Here is an 18,163-nt window from a genome sequence, read left to right on the forward strand (position 1 = left end):
CTCCTTCCCTACTCTATCCAAATATGTTTTAGCTGTCTCGGGGGTGCCACAGATGTTCTGACATTGTCTCCAGGGTTACAGTACAGTAGACCAGGGTGACATAAGCGTAATGGTGTACATTATATTTACCTCGATACCAGAAACCTGTGGTCGTGGCTGCACTCCACCCTGCTGGTTGTCAGGAAATTTCCTATTCACATTGATGAGGCCACCAACCAATTCTGCAGAGAAGATTTTATATGGATGGAGTGTGGTGGCAACACAGGTTTTAGAAAAAAGATTCTGCCCATCATCAAACCCACCACATCCCAAGGGATCTAGCATTACTGGAATTCTTAAAAACATCATTTATATCAACCAACTGATGTCCACTAGCCTGGCATGATGCAATTATCAGGATTTAAAGGTGCTACGTTTTGTTTTTTTGGTCATGATACTCCGACACCATTCTTTTACCAGCATCATATAGCACAGAACACTCTACTCCAGACATCACCCAAAAATTGCTGGAACACAAAATGATTCCTAATCTTATATAAATTCTTTTGCTTGAGACCACATAAAATAATCTATTTGGCCAATTTTTCTTTCAGTGATCAGTATGTATATACAGATGGTTTGACACTCTGATGGAGTTACCTTTATCTGGTTTGTGTAGGTATAATGATACATTTGGGTTTGCCAGTTGTCTTCTGCCCATCCCGTGAGACCTGGAGAGAACACAGTCTACATACATGTCCCAGAAGTCCTGCGATAACCCTTTAAAGAGAGCGTTATGCTTGGGGTTTGTTGACTCATTTAAATAGTTCATGAAGTCCCAAAGGCCCATGATGGTGTCCGCCACCCTAAGCTTCTTCATTTCCACCAGCTTGCGAGATGCGGCTTCCCAGCACTCGTAGTCAATCTCAACAAGGCCCCCTGCATGTAGATGTCCTTGTGATTCCTTGTTGTACATGGATCTGGCATATATTGAGGTCACCATCAGGAGGGAGATAAGCTGGAGATACCAGCTGCTTGCAGCAAAATTCATTGCAATCTCTAAAAAAACAAGCAAGAGCAGCAATGAGCAATACGTCAAAACAAGTTTTCAAGCTGACACTAGCTCTTGTTTCTGGTGCCCCAGCAGCCTGTACTACAGCTCAAACCTATTTATATCTCTTTCAAAGTGACACTAAAATGTTGTATTTTTAGCTTTGTAGTAGCACTATGGAGCAAAAGCCTAGAGGACAATATAGAAGATGGGATTTTGGAAAAGTGGCTCAGAAATAAAAACAAAAGAGAATGAGATCTAGTGTAGAGACAGACAGGATTATAATAGAATCATTGTTCCATTACTTCTCACCTAATACTTTTTTTCGGTACTATCCTAAAATATAACTGTTGCAAAATTTGACAACAAACAATACCATAAATAAAATACAATATGCAGATGTTTGATCATTGTCAAGACCAGCTGTGGACGCAGGCTGTCAGAGCCAACAGCGACGGGTTGTTTCACCTTTAGCAGCCGCCGTTCCCAAAAGGCAAACACGCCTACCGGTACTTGGATGCCCCCAGGACTTAAAGGAGAACAAGCCCCCCGCTGTGACGCCCGAAAACGAAACTGCAAGGCCGGGCACGCACAGCAGTGGACACCGCGAGCTCGCAGGGACAAGGTAAGTGACACTTTTGCGCAATCCTGAGTGTGGCTCGGGATTACCGCTCCTGGTACTGAAAATTAACCCCGAGCCACACTCGGGAATACCGCCAGGGAGGTTAAACTATATGCTCTGATCAGATGATGCCCCAGGCTGGCCCCCAGGAACAAGGAGAAGTACTGACTGATGTCAAGGTACAAGACAAACAGAAAGCAAGACAGGAACAGGAAACAAATGCAAGATAAATACAGGGTACGGGAAACAAGACAAGTATAGGATTAAAGAGCCAAGGCCAGGCTACGCTACAAGATCAAGGCAGGACTGGGTTTCAGGATCAGAATACAGTCTTGTGTAGACAGGACGAGACAAGACTGGAGCTATCACAAGCACTCAGTCGAGCCAAAGCATATGCCTTCTGCTCGGCTGAGCCGCTCGCCCGCCTTCGGGAGCTGTACGGGCTATAGTGAATAGCCCATACAGCAGCCTTTCGGTTCAACTGAACCAAAGGGCTCCGGCAATCAAAGCTAGCCTAAGGATCAGCTGAAGCTACGGCTGGATCCTTCGGCAGCTTTGTGAATAGACCCCTAAACATTTGTAAAGGTGCCTTTGTTGTTATTTGGAAGATATGGGTAAAGTACCCATCTTTGCCATTTTTTCCTCAGGTTACAAATAACCTCGATAACACCCATATAATTTATTGTACCATCAAGGGCTTGTTAGCCAACTTATTGTCCGTGAAAACTTGCAGACGTGTGTCAATCATTAAAAGTCTCATCTAATTGCCCCTCACCTATGTAGACAAATAACTCTGAAAAGCCTGGTAAGTGCATTGAAGATGTTCACTGGAAAGGATTCAATGTGGACCAGATGGGAGAGGGAGAAGAGTTATGTGTATTGTCCTCCATGTTTGAAGTGGTCACTCGCAGAGCCCCAGAAGAAGGTCTGCCAATACTAAGAGCTTTGTCACACAATACATTGTCCGATCCTGCCTTTGATTCCATTGTCCCTTGGACAATTGCTAACCCTTGATGTACCCTCCATGGTGGACAAGCGCTGAGCAATGCAATATTCTAGTATTGTCTAGTGTGCTCTAAAGTCATTCAGTAAGGAGCACATTTTACCATTCTTAATGATACTCATATGTGCATGAAGGCAGAGGATGGACGCAGACAGGTGGATATGTCGATGAGATTTGCCTTGCTGCCAGTGACCTGGATTTGGTTCCAGCTAGGATACTATGTGGAACATTGTGTGCTCTCCTTGTGTTTGGGTGGCTTTCCGCCATACATGCAGGGCTGTCACTATAATCAGGCAGCCTGAGGCATCTCATTGGGTCACGTGGGGGGGCGATATTTGTGCCCTTTCCGGCCAGAGCGCCTCGGGTTGCTAAGAGCTAGATGTCAGGCTGTCTATAGAGCCCCCATATCAAAACCACCATCAGAACATTCAAAACCCAAGTGAAATCTCTTACCTTTCTATGTTTTTATAGTTGTGTACTCAGCATGTTAAGATTTGTGAATAATGATTGATGGGAAATGCTTTATAATGCCCTTTTCTTTCAGACAAAATGCAGCTTCCTACTCTCACACTGCAGTGCTCTGTGCTGACATCGCTGAGTAACTGCCACACCCCTTATCACCTCTGTCCTCACACAGACCGGTATTGCAGTAGAAGAGAGGGGGTGTCCCTCTCCTCAATCACTGCTTGTAGGACCACCAGTGGAGGTCCTAGCAACCAGTGACGTCAAGTGTGTGCCCCTCCCCCAGCATTACAGGAGGACGGAAGGGTAACTTCCTCCATCCTCACCTGCAGCCTGCTCCACCTCTCTCTGCCTGCTGTAAAGGCATGTGGGCACAATAATGTGAAGGGGCATTCTAAAGGGCACAATTAATTTAAGAGGGCACTCCACTAAGAACAACTAATAATTAGTTGTACTCATCAGAGTTCCCCGTTACATTGGCTGTCCTCATCAGAGTTCCGCCTTACATTGGCTGTCCCCATCAGAGTTCCGCCTTACATTGGCTATCCCCATCAGAGTTCTGCCTTACATTGGCTGTGGCTGTCCCCATCAGAGTTCCCACTTACATTGGCTGTCCTCATCAGAGTGCCCACTTACATTGGCTGTCCCCATCAGAGTTCTGCCTTACATTGGCTGTGGCCATCAGATCGCCCCCCCCTATTTTTTGTAATTAATGTAAAGGGGCACTCTGATGGGGACAACTAATTATTAATTGTCCTTAGCTGAGGGCCCCCTTACATTAGTTGCCCCCATTGGAGTGGCCCCCTACACTGGTTACTAATTTAAGGGGAGGTTACTAATGTAAGGGGGCACTCTGATGGGGAACAGTAAGGTAAAGGAGAATTTTAATGGGGACGGCCAATGTAAGGGGGCACTCTGATGGGGACAGGTAATGTAGGGGGGACTCTGATGGGGACAGGTAATGTAGGGGGGACTCTGATGGGGACAGGTAATGTAGGGGGGACTCTGATGGGGACAGGTAATGTAAGGGGGCACTCTAATGGGTACAGGTAATGCAACGGGGCACTGTAGTGGCGACAACTAATGCAAGGGGGCACTCTGATGGGTACAACTACTATAAGGGGGCAGTGAGTGGGAATGTGATTCAGACCTCCAGGAATTGTAATTTAATACCCCTGATCTAGAAGAAACCTTGAGCTAATCCTCTAATTTAGTGAAGCGCTGGAGGATCGGGCACATCCTCTTTTAAGTATATACTAAAAGCTCCTTTACCGTGGTGTTCATTTATATTGCTTGATATGCTTTAATTAGGTATCGGTCTGTTCTGTTTATTTATATTTATATTTTTGGGGGGTTGCAAAAAAAGTAAAATTGGGGGAACATATTAAGATTTCAGTAAATGAGATATGAGTGCCAGAACAAGACATAACAAAAGCACGATCAGAGTTAAACCTAAACATGGGGTGTATATCAGGACTCCACTGTAGTGGTTATAGACCTGGATATATTTTAGGGATGAGTACATTTCAAAACAAAGTGCACTTAGATTTTTTGCCCCCTTCCTAACCCATGTTCCCCCTTCATGGATGCATACTTACCCTGATCCGATGGCTGTGGTTCTGCTTTTTGTTTACATTCAGTACCACATAGTCTTCACTGTCCTGGCCGCACCTGCGCATTAGTGCCCCCTGTAAACTTCTATGGGGCTGTATGGTGAGGCTGGAGAAGATCGGAGACAATCCCATAGAAGTCTATGAGGCTGTAATGTGCAGGCTTGGCCAGGGCAGCGATGTAAACAAACAGAATCATTGCCATCAGATCAAGGTAAGTATCCATCTCTAGAGGGGGTAGGTTAGGTCAATAGTAGTGAATGGTTATAACGCCTCTATGCTGCCTGTGTCCCACTGAGAGAAGTTTCCCTTTACTTCCTGTCCTAAGGATGCAACAGGAAGTGAGGGAAAATCTCTACAAAGTGAGGGGAAATCCCTCTTCGACAGGTGACCCCAGAGGAAAAATGTTGGAGTCTCCCTCACCCTCTGTCCTAGTGACACTGGTCGCCTGGACAAATAATCTATGCAGCAGACACACACAACGATAAAAACTTAACAGGGGTTCAAACCCCTCACCACTCTATCCAATACTAAATAAAAGTTAACAGTGTTATAGAACTCATAGAAGACAAGGCAAAATTTTATAGCTTGATATACAAGTACTAGAAATGTAATAAGATTGATAGACACCAAGCAGGTGTACTTACCTCAGGGGTGTGCAGTGTGACCTAAAATATAAAAAAACATTTGATAAAGTTAATGGGATAATTATATGTAACATGATGGGATTGTGCAGAGAAGAATGAATGAGAGAAGACGGAGTGACTTGTGACAGACCTTTGCAGTCTTCTGATCGGAGGATGACAGGTGAAGAGTGGGACAGACAAGACACTTTTTATATTGATGCTCCTCCTACGGTCCTGCGTCACCAGGGGGGCCACATACTGTCTGTGAGTCAGGAGTATTCCTATCAGTGTGCAGTGCTGAGATCACCGCTGTGAGCAAGAAGAACGCAGAGACAAGTCACACAGCACACACAACACACAGCACAGCTAATGGAGCAGATACAGTCCAAAGCATCAAATGTATCATATAATATGAAATGTACAACATGTATGAAATGTATCACATGATATAAAATGTATCACATGATGTGAAAGTTATCACATGATGTGAAAGTTATCACATGATATGAAATGTATCACATGATATGAAATGTATCACATGTATCATATGAAATGTATCACATGATATGAAATGTATCACATGATATAAAATGTATCACATGATATGAAATGTAGCACATGTATGAAATGTATCACATGATATAAAATGTAGCACATGCATGAAATGTAGCACATGCATGAAATGTATCACATTATATGAAATGTAGCACATGTATGAAATGTATCACATGATATGAAATGAATCATATAAAACTTATCACATGATATGAAATGTATCACATAATAAAAAAAATTGTCACAGGATATAAAATGTATCACATGATATGAAATGTAGCACATGTATGAAATGCATCACATGTATGAAATGTATCACATGATATGAAATGAATCACATGATATGAAATGTAGCACATGTATGAAATGTATCACATGATATGAAATGTAGCACATGTATGAAATGCATCACATGATATGAAATGTATCACATGATGTGAAATGTAGCACATGTATGAAATGTATCACATGATATGAAATGAATCACATGATATGAAATGTAGCACATAATACAAAATTTGTCATAGGATATAAAATGTATCACATGAAAGATATCAAATGATATTAAATATATTATATATAAAATGTATCACATAAGCCCTTTGGGGCAGGGTCCTCCTTACCATCTTGTCTTGATTAGTATTGTAATTATAATGTCTTCCATATATTGTAAAGCGCTGCGCAAACTGTTGGCGCTATATAAATCCTGTCTAATAATAATAGTAAAAAATGTATCACGAGGTATAAAATGTAGCCGAGACTAGAAAGATAGCACACACATGTGATGCTGAGCCTTCATGACTGAATCCACTGAAATCCAATGAATGAAAGGGGCGGGCCAGGGAGAGTCAGGCTGGGGAGGAAAGTTCTAGTTGATGCTGGATGTCCTCCAGCCAGGAAATGAGGCGGGTTCTATCCAACATCCTGAAGCTTCTAATGCCCATTGTGAGCAGCTCACGGTGTGCAGTGAAATCAGAGGCAGCAATGTCAGTCCAGGAGAGGAGCCGGTACAACTGTACCAGACTGAAGGGAGGGCCGGAGCTCAGCTTTAAATATACTTTTATAAGTTATGCCTTGAATCATTTTCACACAACAGAAGACAAATGAATACGTTATTTCCCGGATCTGTCGTCTCACCTTGTGTATGAACAGCCGACTGTGAAAGGGATTCTGTAAAAAAGATGAATAAAAGGCAATGACATCTATTATTAATAACTGACCTCAACTCCTCTAGTGCTCGGGGATGGATGGGTGCCATTGGGGTCAGTATTTTATCAATCCCCGTTGTGCGAAGGAGTAACTAAACCGCCTTCTGTGTTCGGTTATTATAAGAGGGGGCGTGGCTATACCCATCCACCATTTTATCAGGAAATTCCTTTGTAAACATCTATTTTAACCAGAACTGGGCGGTTTCATTTTCTGAAGCTCCGCAGATCGTAAACAACAACTGTTCTTTATTAATCATCAATGCTGATTTTACCCCATTTTCATCCTTCATTGTATCTCAGTGCTGCTGATCTCCTGCAGCCTCTTTGGGTATACTAAGAGCTCATGTACACGAGCGTGATACTCCCATCCATGCCGATTCTCCAGCATTCTGTTTAGGGCATTTTATTTTTCTGCCCCTGAACTCTGCTCTAAAATACTGATCCAAATGCCCAGGGCAGTCCCTTTAATGAGGCAGCCTCATTGGTCATATGGGAGGGGGGTGGCATGTGTTCCTGTTGCTCCTTTTCCGACGGGATCTCTTAGCAACCTGTGACACTCTGGGTGGCTCCCCACCCAGCTCACTGACATCACTGGTTCCCAGGAGCTGAGTGGGACGTTCTAGCTGCTCCTGGCAACCAGTGACATCAACTGTGGGGAAACTCCAAATCCCATCATGCATATGTCTCTGGGAGTCATGCCTGTGGCTGTGAAAATCTTGCAATGCCTCATGGGATTTGTAGTTCCACAACAACTGGAGGGCTGACAGCATTATTCACAACAGGTAGCCTGCAGCTGATCTATATCATGTATACAATATTAGTGTCAACTGTCACGTTTTAGGCTAAAAGAGGAAGCTATGTGAACTTTATGTCTAGAAAAAAGAAGAACAAAATAAAGAGCCGATAATTCTCCAGCATGGGTCAATCCAGGAGGAGAGCAGGCGGTGTGGGCAGAAACTGCCCGGACTAGATGTGTGGAGGCTGCGGCATCCGACGGACTGGTTCGCTGACTGCACAGTGTCAGCCAGGAGGAAGAAGCGTGGGGACTGGAGCACAGGGGACACCGAGGACTTCCGGCTGTATCTGGGAGCAGGATGGTGCGCTGCAGTGGGGTTTTGCTTAGGAAGGTATTAGTGCAATGTGTGTTCTGTATGTACAGTGTTCTTCTCTCTATATACAGACTGTACTGCATGTTCAATATGTACAGTGTCACGGTGTCACCTCTATGTACTCTATATCAATATACTGTGTGTGATATATGCCAAGTCTGTAATACATATGTAAATAATAGCTTCCTGTTCGTGTGTGCGATATATATATATATATATAATCATCTGTTCTGACATATATAATATACATGTGTGAGGTCTGTTGCATGTGCCAACTGTGTGTGTGATGTGTGTTTTATGTGATGTCTGTTGTACATACCGACTGTATGTATGTTATACATGGGTGACGTCTGTTGTGTGTACCAAGTGAATGTTATACACGTGTGACGTATGTTGCATGTATAGACTGCATGTTATACATGTGTGATGTCTGTTGTGTGTACAGACTGCATGTTATACATGTGTGATGTCTGTTGTGTGTACAGACTGCATGTTATACATGTGTGACATCTGTTGTGGTGTGTGGTGTTCTCTAATGTTGGATCTCCCCCCTGCAGTATGGAAACTTCATCGACAACCTGCGGCTCATGGTGAGAGGCGGAGCTGGAGGAATGGGGCTGCCACGATTAGGAGGAGTAGGAGGAAATGGTGGAGACGTGTGGATGGTGGCAAAGCACAGCGTGACCATGAAAAGTGTCAAAGACAAGTATACACATAATCGGTTTGTGGGTGAGGTCGGAGAGAACAGTAGGTGAGTGTCCGGCACACACAGAACTCCGATAAGACACTATAACGATGTGTGTGCAGGGAAAGGGGCACTTCCATGTAGAACTACATTCCTTTTCTAATGCAAACACACATACCGTCCTGTAGAGTCTCTTCACCAGCATTATGGGAAGTGATGAGGGCAGTGTTAGTGTTTGGGGGGAAGTGATATTATTAGGGATGCACCACTACCATTTTTTCCCAGGCCGAGTACTGATAGTTTCCTCAAGTACTCGCCGATACCAAATGCCAACACGCTTTTTGTTTTTCTTTATGTCATGTGACTGTTTTTCTAACACAATGCAGACTAATGATTTTAGGACAGTGTTGGGGCGCCAGGGCCCAGTCGTAGCTGCCACCGCTGTGGCTCTGGTAGTTCTGACACTGACTCCAAGCTGTAGAGGGACAACAATTCTCAGCAATGCAGAATAATTGCATCTGCTATAGAGGACTACAAATCCCAACAATATATTATACAGCATTGCAGAATAATACCACCAGCTATAGAGGACTACAAATCCCAGCAATACATTGTACGGCAATGCAGAATAATATCAAGCTACATACTCTGTGTTGCTCCAGGGTGGTGGCCTCATGTCTCCAGGGTCTCAGGTGGGCTGTGCAGGGCCTCACCCAGGGTCTGGAGGGTCTCACCGGCTGTCTAGTATTGGGGCATTTTCACAAGCACCCGAGAAAATGCCCCAATGCCCGGTATCTGTGCATCCTCAGATATAATCATTTGCTCCTGGGAAGGTCTCCCTAGGAATTACAAAGTTTCCCTCTCCTGGCCGCACCTATGCAGTACATGCCCATTGATTTTTATGAGGCCATCTTCCAGCCAGTGGGCATAGGCAGACCAGCCATGTAGAAGTACTGTGTAGCCGCTGCCAGGAGACTTTTGCTGCAGGATGTAAACAAGCAACAGAGGCCGGGCCTCAAATCCCTGTAAGTAATAATGTTAAAGAAAAAGTAAGGATGAACTATAACACTGGTAAAGGTGCATGAACGTTTGCAGCAACAGTTTTATTCCTCTTTTTCTGATATGTGAGGACCTCCCATTGTATTGTAGGGTGCAGGAAGCACAGCTGGGATTTGCATAATACTCATGTCCCAGGCTCAGGGGCGGTCGAGGGCGCAATTGGTTCTCGGGTAACTGTAGTTGGGATGTAATATTACTTTATAAAGTATTTCTAGTGACAGGTAACCTTAAAAAGCGTATTTGTAAAGCAGAGAATGTGACTTTCAGCAAACTTATACTTGTGGTGAATCAATAACCGTCATTTAAAACACATGCACCTGGAAGATTCACCCGCAGTAAATGTTTGGGGAATGTCAGATTCACTGCTTTATATGTTTGAGAGTATACTTATGTTATTCTCCCTGATTATCAAAGGAAGCTTCATCATGTTATGTTTATTAATCAGATGAGACTTTGGGGCCCATAAGAGCCCAGCTGTACCCCCGATGCTGACAGAATGAACCCCCATACAGTCAGTAACTCTGTATATTCTCATCCCTACAGTGTACGTTCACTTAAAGGCTCGTCCGGTTCAGATTGTCAGGTTGATGTTCCTGTGGGAATAACTGTCACCACTGATGACGGGCTTAAGATAGGTAAGAAGCAATTCCTAATTTTGGTTTATTTTATGATGCGTTTGATTGCCCGCCATGCTACATGTCCATAGACAACCACCTACAGTCTGTATATTAATGTTCCCAGGCAGCTCTGATATACTGTTGTATGCTGTTGTACAGCTTCTTCCTCTACCCTAAAACTGGCCATACACCTTAGATAGATTATCTGCAGATTTCTATGGTCAGATGGAAAACGTGCACCAGATTCCTCCATCTACGCTAAACTGTGTGAATGGAGGAATCTCCCACTGGGCCAAGCTTCAGTATCTTGCTAGTCGGCCCCGCTGGCTCTCAAAATACCTGAACAATCTGATTGGATGCAGGCATTGTTCGGGTGTTCTGAGAGCCAGCGGGGCCGACTAGCAAGATACTGAAGATTGTCCCAGCGGGAGATTCCTCCATCCACACAGTTTAGCGTAGATGGAGGAATCCGTTGCACGTTTTCCATCTGACCATAGAAAGTCTGCAGATAATCTATAGCTGTATGGCCGGCTTTAGACTTAACCAAGGAGGAGGGTGGGCCTGGGGGGGCCTACTGCAAGGGTATTGTCCACACACATTTCAGGGTTCAGCTAGCAATGACATCTTATTCTTATTTCTCTCATCTCTGGTTCAGTTGAATCCCTATGTGGCCTAATTGCTATACATAATGTTGACATCTGTTGCTTTGCTTCCAGATATTGGACCGTCTTTGACCTAAATTATAATGTGTTCCCATCTGCTCCACTGACTGCAGCACACGAATTCAGTGGAAAGAATTTGGGGGCTCCAATTACAGGGGCGACTTATCGAATTGGTTTTTTTTCTCTTGTAGGTGAGCTGGATAAAGAGGGAGACAAGCTCCGGGTTGCCAGAGGAGGTCACGGTGGTGGTTTCCGGACAAACTTCCATCCATCCAAGGGACAGAAAAGGATCGTTCGGTTGGACATGAAGCTGATTGCGGACGTGGGATTGGTCGGGTGAGTGTGAGAGCAGTTCATTGGATCAAACAAAGATCCACAACCAATATTAACTCACTGCTGAGGTCTTCCCTTCCCAACGTCTCATTTGGTGGTTTCTGCTGACTGAGTAGATGTAGCTGCTGCCAGCATCTGCCTGACTGGCTCCTCCACATTATATATTGAAGCTGAATTGTAATGTTTGTATATACAGTTGGGCAAAAAAGTATTTAGTCAGCCACCAATTGTGCAAGTTCTCCCAAGAACTCATCTTTTGAAGTGAGAGAACTTGCACAATTGGTGGCTGACTAAATACTTTTTTGCCCCACTGTAAAACCTTCACTTGTTCCCTCTTCCCTGATCACCATCCAATGAACCATTTCAATCAAACAATTTCCTTTTCAAAGAAATACCTATTACAGGATCCAGTGACATCATCAGCGGGTCTTTTTGATGATCTTTGAGTTCGGTGTGAGGGGTCTGCAGGCTCCTGTAAACGTCACAGCACCCCGCCGGCTACTGGGTGCGGCAGAGAAAAACGAGCAATCTAATGGAGTGTAATCAAGCCGGAGAGTAGCAGTGCAGAGATCTTTTTTTTTAAAAGTCGTATACAACTCTCAAACTTTTATTTCAAGAATGAATCCAGATCAAACAAATACACATCGCCCAGCAAAGTATTTCTTTTTGCAGAAACACTTCCAGTCATCATGTTTCCAGACAGCTACTCCCATACTCTCAGCTCGGCTTCCCTGAACTTCATGTCCTATACAAGATTACAAGCGATAGCAGACTCCAGCAACTGTTCATCTGCTAGCTTGGAGGAAGGATGAGCAGGAAAAAGGGCAGTGGTGTGCCAGTGTTTTTGTGGAGACGCACACAGCTTACTAGCTCACAAAAAAGGTGGCTCTATAGGATCCTGCAAGGGAAATGACCAGTGCTCAGGAGACCAGCTGATTCTGCCGGAAACTAACACATTTAGAGGACATTTAAACCTTCCATTTTTTTTGCATATATCTATTGCTAGCAAGCAGAAGCTATATGCAAAAAAAAAGTTAATAACTTACCTGTGTCTTCGTCCGGACCCTCCTGCATGAAGATTCTCGAGCGACCACGAAGGATCATGGGGTGGGCGCATGCGCAGTTCAGATCTTCAGCGGGGAGAAGAGAGACACAAGGTAAGTCAATGCAGCAGTGTGCACGCGGATGGACAGCGTGGGACAGGAAGAGACAGGAGCTGGCGCTGGATCGGAGAGCGGTATCAGCTCCGGAGGGACTTCTAAAAGCTACTGCAAAGAGGAAGATGATCCGATCAAGAGGCATAATTTAAGATAAGTCCTTACACCTTACACTTAAATATGCATTTCATTTATGACACCTGTAAGGGTCCCTTTAGGAGGGTAGGATCTACCTTCAAGGGGTATTGTCTGGAGGTTGGTAGGTAGAAGACTTTGGTTTTTTTTAAAAAAAGGAAAGGTCAGGGAGGCAGAGAGGAAAAGTTACAGAGTTAGAGAGGGGGGGGCATCCTTTAATGTCACTTTAGAGGTAAAGGAGCAGCATCCATTGTAAGTGGTTTCCTCAGCAGCTGAAATAGCATAAAAAACCTTTTGACTTTAATATGACTTTAAAGTTTTTTTTTGTTACAGTAAATGGGAAGGGGAATGTAATCCGTACCTGAGCGTGATGTACTGCAATAGGAGTTGTTGGAAATTAGGCGTACAGTATAGTCATATTTGTATTTTATTATCACCATTGGTGTTCATCAGTGTTACATCAACTAGGGGCATCCTGTCTGAATTTCTGCAATCGCAACTATTCATGAATGGGCGGAGTCTAGGAGACTCTTCTGCTGTAGGCTCACGGTCAACAAAGCAGCCATGACTTTATAGCCTAAGAGAATGCCGAGGACGTATCTGAGCCGACCTGAGCTGCCAGCAGTTCTGTTTCCGACGTAACCCTTATGTCCTCGGCAGTAAAAGGGTTAAAGGATAACCAAACTGGGGAACATATGTTCTTTAATGTGGCTGCAGTAGTTTTCTTTTTGAGGCCAAGAACATTTTCAGCAAGTCCAGAAAGTAACTTTTGATCTTGCCATAAATGAAGTGTCCTTATAACTGAACTCAAAGCAGAAACAGTGTTCTATTCCTTCTGTAAACTACTAATGTCTCCATCGCCCATGTAATAGAGATGAACAAAGCCAGACATGTTTACCCTCCAGTCTAGGTGACAACCGTGGCTGCCTCCATAGATACAGTGGAGGAAAGAGTGTAGTCACCGAGACAGGAAGTGTCTCATTCACAGGATTAACAGGAAATGGTTAAAAAAAAAGGCCCGAACACAGGACACTAATGCAGTCACTTGATGTAAGGACTGTAGGCTTCAACATAATACGTTTTTGGCTTTGGGTTTTGATATACTTTAATCTTATTTTCTTTTTTTGACCAGTGGTGAACTTACATTTTAATTTGGGGCTTTTGCTGGCCATACACTGTATACATTTCTAGGGCTGCAACAACTAATCGATTAAATGGATTTTAATCGATAATGAGAATCGTTGGCAACGATTCTCATCATTGATTAGTTTATTTTTGATTAGTTGCCGCCGCTCTGCTCCTCCATTCTCCTCCCGGCTGGTGCTGGCTGCAGTGGTCTGTGTCCCTTTAAATCCCCGCTGCTCTCCCCGCCTGAAAAAAATTGGAGGTCCCCCCAACCCTGCAAACGCGCGTATACTAACGGAAACACAAGTCGGGTGCACCTATATAGAAAAAATGATGATTGGGCTATACATGTCAGGTATCGCCGCGTATTTTATTTTAACTTAAGAATGTGTTTTTTTTAATCTGATTAATCGGAAAAAATAATCGGCTAACGAATCGATTATGAACATAATCGTTAGCTGCAGCCCTATCAATTTCAGCCGGGTCTTGATGACCCAGCTGACATTCGTTCAGTCGGTGGCCCTGTCACTACCCTTACATCCGGCAACTTTTTGATCAGAAAATCGAAGGAGTCGGATGGAAAATTTTGGGGCAAACAACGTTGGGGTATTCTACCAGGGGGCGCAGCCAGCGGGAATACAACAACCCAGCCGGAGATTCAGGAGATTTTCCATCCACGCTGTTTAGTGGAGGAATCTGTTCCATTGATTTTTGTGTTCAGCCTGCAGATTGAACCAAAAAACATACAACAGTGTATGGCCAGCCTGAGCCTCACCTGACAATGGCTACAAAGCTGGACATCTCCCAGAAGTCTGTTCTCTCTAGAAATGCAGCAGCTCGCCCCATTTGGGATTTCTGTTTTACCACGAATACCTCTGGCCCCTGTCTGTATGTAGGATCATTAGCGTTCCCTCTCCTTATGCAGAGCTGGTCGTAGTTGGTCATGTTCAAGTGGACCTGTTCTGTATTGATGAAGACGTTTCACCTCTCATTGAAGTGGCTTCCTCAGCTCTAATGGCAGCTCCCTTGGTCATAGCTCCCAGCCTCCTGTGTATGTAGACGGCATTCGTCCCGTGTTCGCTGCCTCTCTCTTCTATTCATGTGATTACTGCTTGTCTTTAATGTGGCCGGGGAAAGTGCTCCTTGATAATCTTCAAACGGGAACCTTTTACTGACCTTCCAGACCTGCCCGCGTGATTCATAGAAGAGCAGAAATGAGCGTTCTCTTACCTTTGCGCTAATAGCGGCTCCAGCATTTGATCTCTAATTGTTGTTGTTCTATTGTGTGTCCGTCATTTAGTAAATTCCCTTTGATGGGGATAATATTGTGGAATCTGACAATACCGGCCTAGCAGGCGACCTTTTCCAGACACAACAAAAATCTGGAGTGGCAGCAAGATGTAATGATTTATTAAGGGGAAGATCATCATTACTGGCATTGCTAAGGCAGAGCTATGAGTCGTTGGAGGAGCAGCATTGTCTGTGTTGTTTACTAGTCATCTTGTTTGTTTGTATGCAATTTATGATAGGCGGTCTGAAGCCGGGGCCATGAATATGGAGTTGGTCCCCTCTTTGCGGCTTTAAGAGCTTCCACTCTTCTGGGAAGGCTTTCCACAACATTTTGGAGGGTGTCTATTTGTGCTCATTAAGCCAAGGAAACATTGGTGGGGTCATGTACTGGATAAGACCTGGCTGGTAATCAGCATTCTTATTCATCCCCAGTGCCGTCACCCAGTGTGCACATCATTACGTATACACGTGATGTCATTAGGCATGCGTGTAATGACGTCATGTGCACTTCACTGCTGGCGGCCATGTTGGTGATGCCAGCAAAGAGAGAAGGGGATGTTCATCCGGCAGGATAAGGCATGCCATCGGGTCCTCTCCTCTCTCGTGCAGCTGTTTGGCTCTCAGTCCATAACGGAGTTCTGACTTTTCAGAGGGGGTGACACCAATATAGTCATTTTGGTGTCACCTGTTGCAGGCTGCACCCCCCTTGTGACACCACTGTTCATCCCAAAGGTGTTCAGTAGGGTTGAGGTCAGGGCTCTGTACAGGCCACTCAAGTTCCTCCACACCAAACTCAAACACCAAACAAACATGTGTGGCCCCCTTTAGTTAATGTTTGTGACATAAAGAATTTTTACAAATTATTAAAAGAAATAAAAAATCAGTTTAAAGTGATCTCATCAGCATTTGAAATAGCTTAAAAACCTTTTGACTTTAAAGGAGAACTATGAGGTGAGTGCTTTTCACTCACCTCATAGTTCTAGCAGGAGGCGTTAAATCCTAAAAATACATTCAAGTCCCTTAATTATGAACAAAAATGTATCTTATTTGTGTATCACTCGGCTGTAGATCCTCAAAATTTATTAATAGTTAGGGTACTTGAATGTATTTTTAATGTTTAGCTCCTGAGTTTAGTGTCATTTTAATATGACTTTAGGAGGGAACATGTCAGGTTTTAATGTTTTATCTTTTTTTACTCAGGTTTCCGAATGCCGGCAAATCGTCTCTGCTTAGCAAAGTGTCCCACGCCAAGCCTCAGATTGCGGACTATCCATGTAAGTTATCTGCTCTCATTATGAAATATTAGGGCTGCAACCAACTAATCGATATAAAATCGATTATAACAATAGTTGTCAACTTTTCTCATTTATCGATTAGTTGGTTGGATCCCCTAGCTCTCTCCACCCTGAATATGGGTGTAACATGAAACATGGTCCAAAAGGTGAACTTCGCCTTTAATGCAAATTCTGACCGTCGCAGAGTTACAGGAAAGGTGAACACCCCTCATTCTGTGTGCCAATATCCTGAACTTTTAAACGGATGATTAGACACAGAGCACCACATTGTAGGATGCAGGGTGTGGGGGTATCTATGCTTCTACTGCCAGGAAGCCAGAATTTCTATATCGGGTATGGAGAGTGCTGTTTGGAAGCACCAACAGACATGCCTGGCCGACCAATCTCAAAAGGTGTGTGCTGCACTTCATCCACCCTGATCTGTTGTCACTAGGGATGCACCGATACCGGTTTTGAGTCAGAGTACCGATAATGATATTTTGGTACTCGCTGATACCAGTACATCCGCTAGCATGGAGCCGGCTTCCCGGGCTCCATGTTCCTTCGCTGCACTGCCAGTCAGAGGAAATCTCCCTCTGACTGGAAGTTCCAGTATGGGGTATGGTATCAGAGTATTTGGGCAAGCAGGAGTACTCGCCCCAATACTAGTACCGGTATCAGTGCATCCCTAGTTGTCACACACGTTCTGATATCAGACTATCCTGTCAGGTCTGTGACCACTTCCACACAACGCTCCTTTTATCATCTCTGCATGCTGGAGAGGATACATTCCATACTGATCACAATTGGTGTCCTGTGTCTTTTGCAGTTACAACAGTGAAGCCGGAGCTGGGGAAGATCATGTATTCTGACTTCAAGCAGGTATTGATCAGGATTATTCTATATTTCATGGTCAGACATGTTTAAAGGGACACAAAATTAAGGAGTTAAATCTAAAAATACATTCAAGTCCCTTAACTATGAACAAAAATGTATCTTATTTGTGTATCACTCGGCTGTGGATCCTCCAATCATCTCTGAATTGGTGCTGACACTGTCCTTCCTTCTGGAGGGGGGCTACTTGTGTTCCCCATGCTCCCTGTGCATGTTGTAAAGTAGTCACCACTCCAAGCTCACTCCCGGGATGGAGTATTGTAAATGATCTAAATGTGGGATTGTAGTCCTCCATGGGAGCGAGCTTGGCCTTTTGCTCTGTGTTAGTGTTACGTTGGGCAATATGAGGAGATGCAGGGATAGTGGAAAGGGAAGTCCGCTGTTTGTTGAAATATATCTCTCCCTGCCATGCCGATTTTATTCCTAGGGTCTTCCATTTTGAATGCTATTAAAGTGTCTTCTGCACAACCTAGTTTATGAAAATGTTGTAGTTTTGTGTATTGTGGGATTAGAAATAAGAATTCAGGGGAAGTCCTCTCAGCTGAGGTGTCAGCAGGCAAGTCTAAGAAGTTGTGACTTTCTATTGCTTGTAATAGGAAAGGAGCCAAGCAAGACTTATGGGTCACCAGCCACCTGGGATTTAGGCAGCCCTGTTGATTCATGTCATGTGACTTCTGACACATCGGGGGGGGGGGGGGGGCGGGCGT

At 44.2% G+C, this 18,163-nt stretch overlaps 1 protein-coding gene across 1 annotated transcript in view; it reads left to right on the forward strand.

The window, feature by feature from the left end:
- The first annotated feature begins 8,171 nt into the window (after nt 1-8,171).
- GTPBP10 (GTP binding protein 10) overlaps nt 8,172-18,163 on the forward strand; it is a 14,501-nt gene continuing 4,509 nt past the window's right edge. Inside the window, 6 exon segments of the mRNA XM_018564057.1 lie at nt 8,172-8,243; nt 8,783-8,976; nt 10,513-10,604; nt 11,440-11,584; nt 16,489-16,562; nt 17,392-17,444. Of these exon segments, the coding sequence (XP_018419559.1) occupies nt 8,211-8,243; nt 8,783-8,976; nt 10,513-10,604; nt 11,440-11,584; nt 16,489-16,562; nt 17,392-17,444 (591 nt within the window). The 5' untranslated portion in view covers nt 8,172-8,210.

The sequence above is a fragment of the Nanorana parkeri genome, unplaced genomic scaffold, assembly GCF_000935625.1.
Source record: "Nanorana parkeri isolate BGI_ZX_2015 unplaced genomic scaffold, ASM93562v1 scaffold23, whole genome shotgun sequence".
NCBI lineage: Eukaryota > Metazoa > Chordata > Amphibia > Anura > Dicroglossidae > Nanorana > Nanorana parkeri.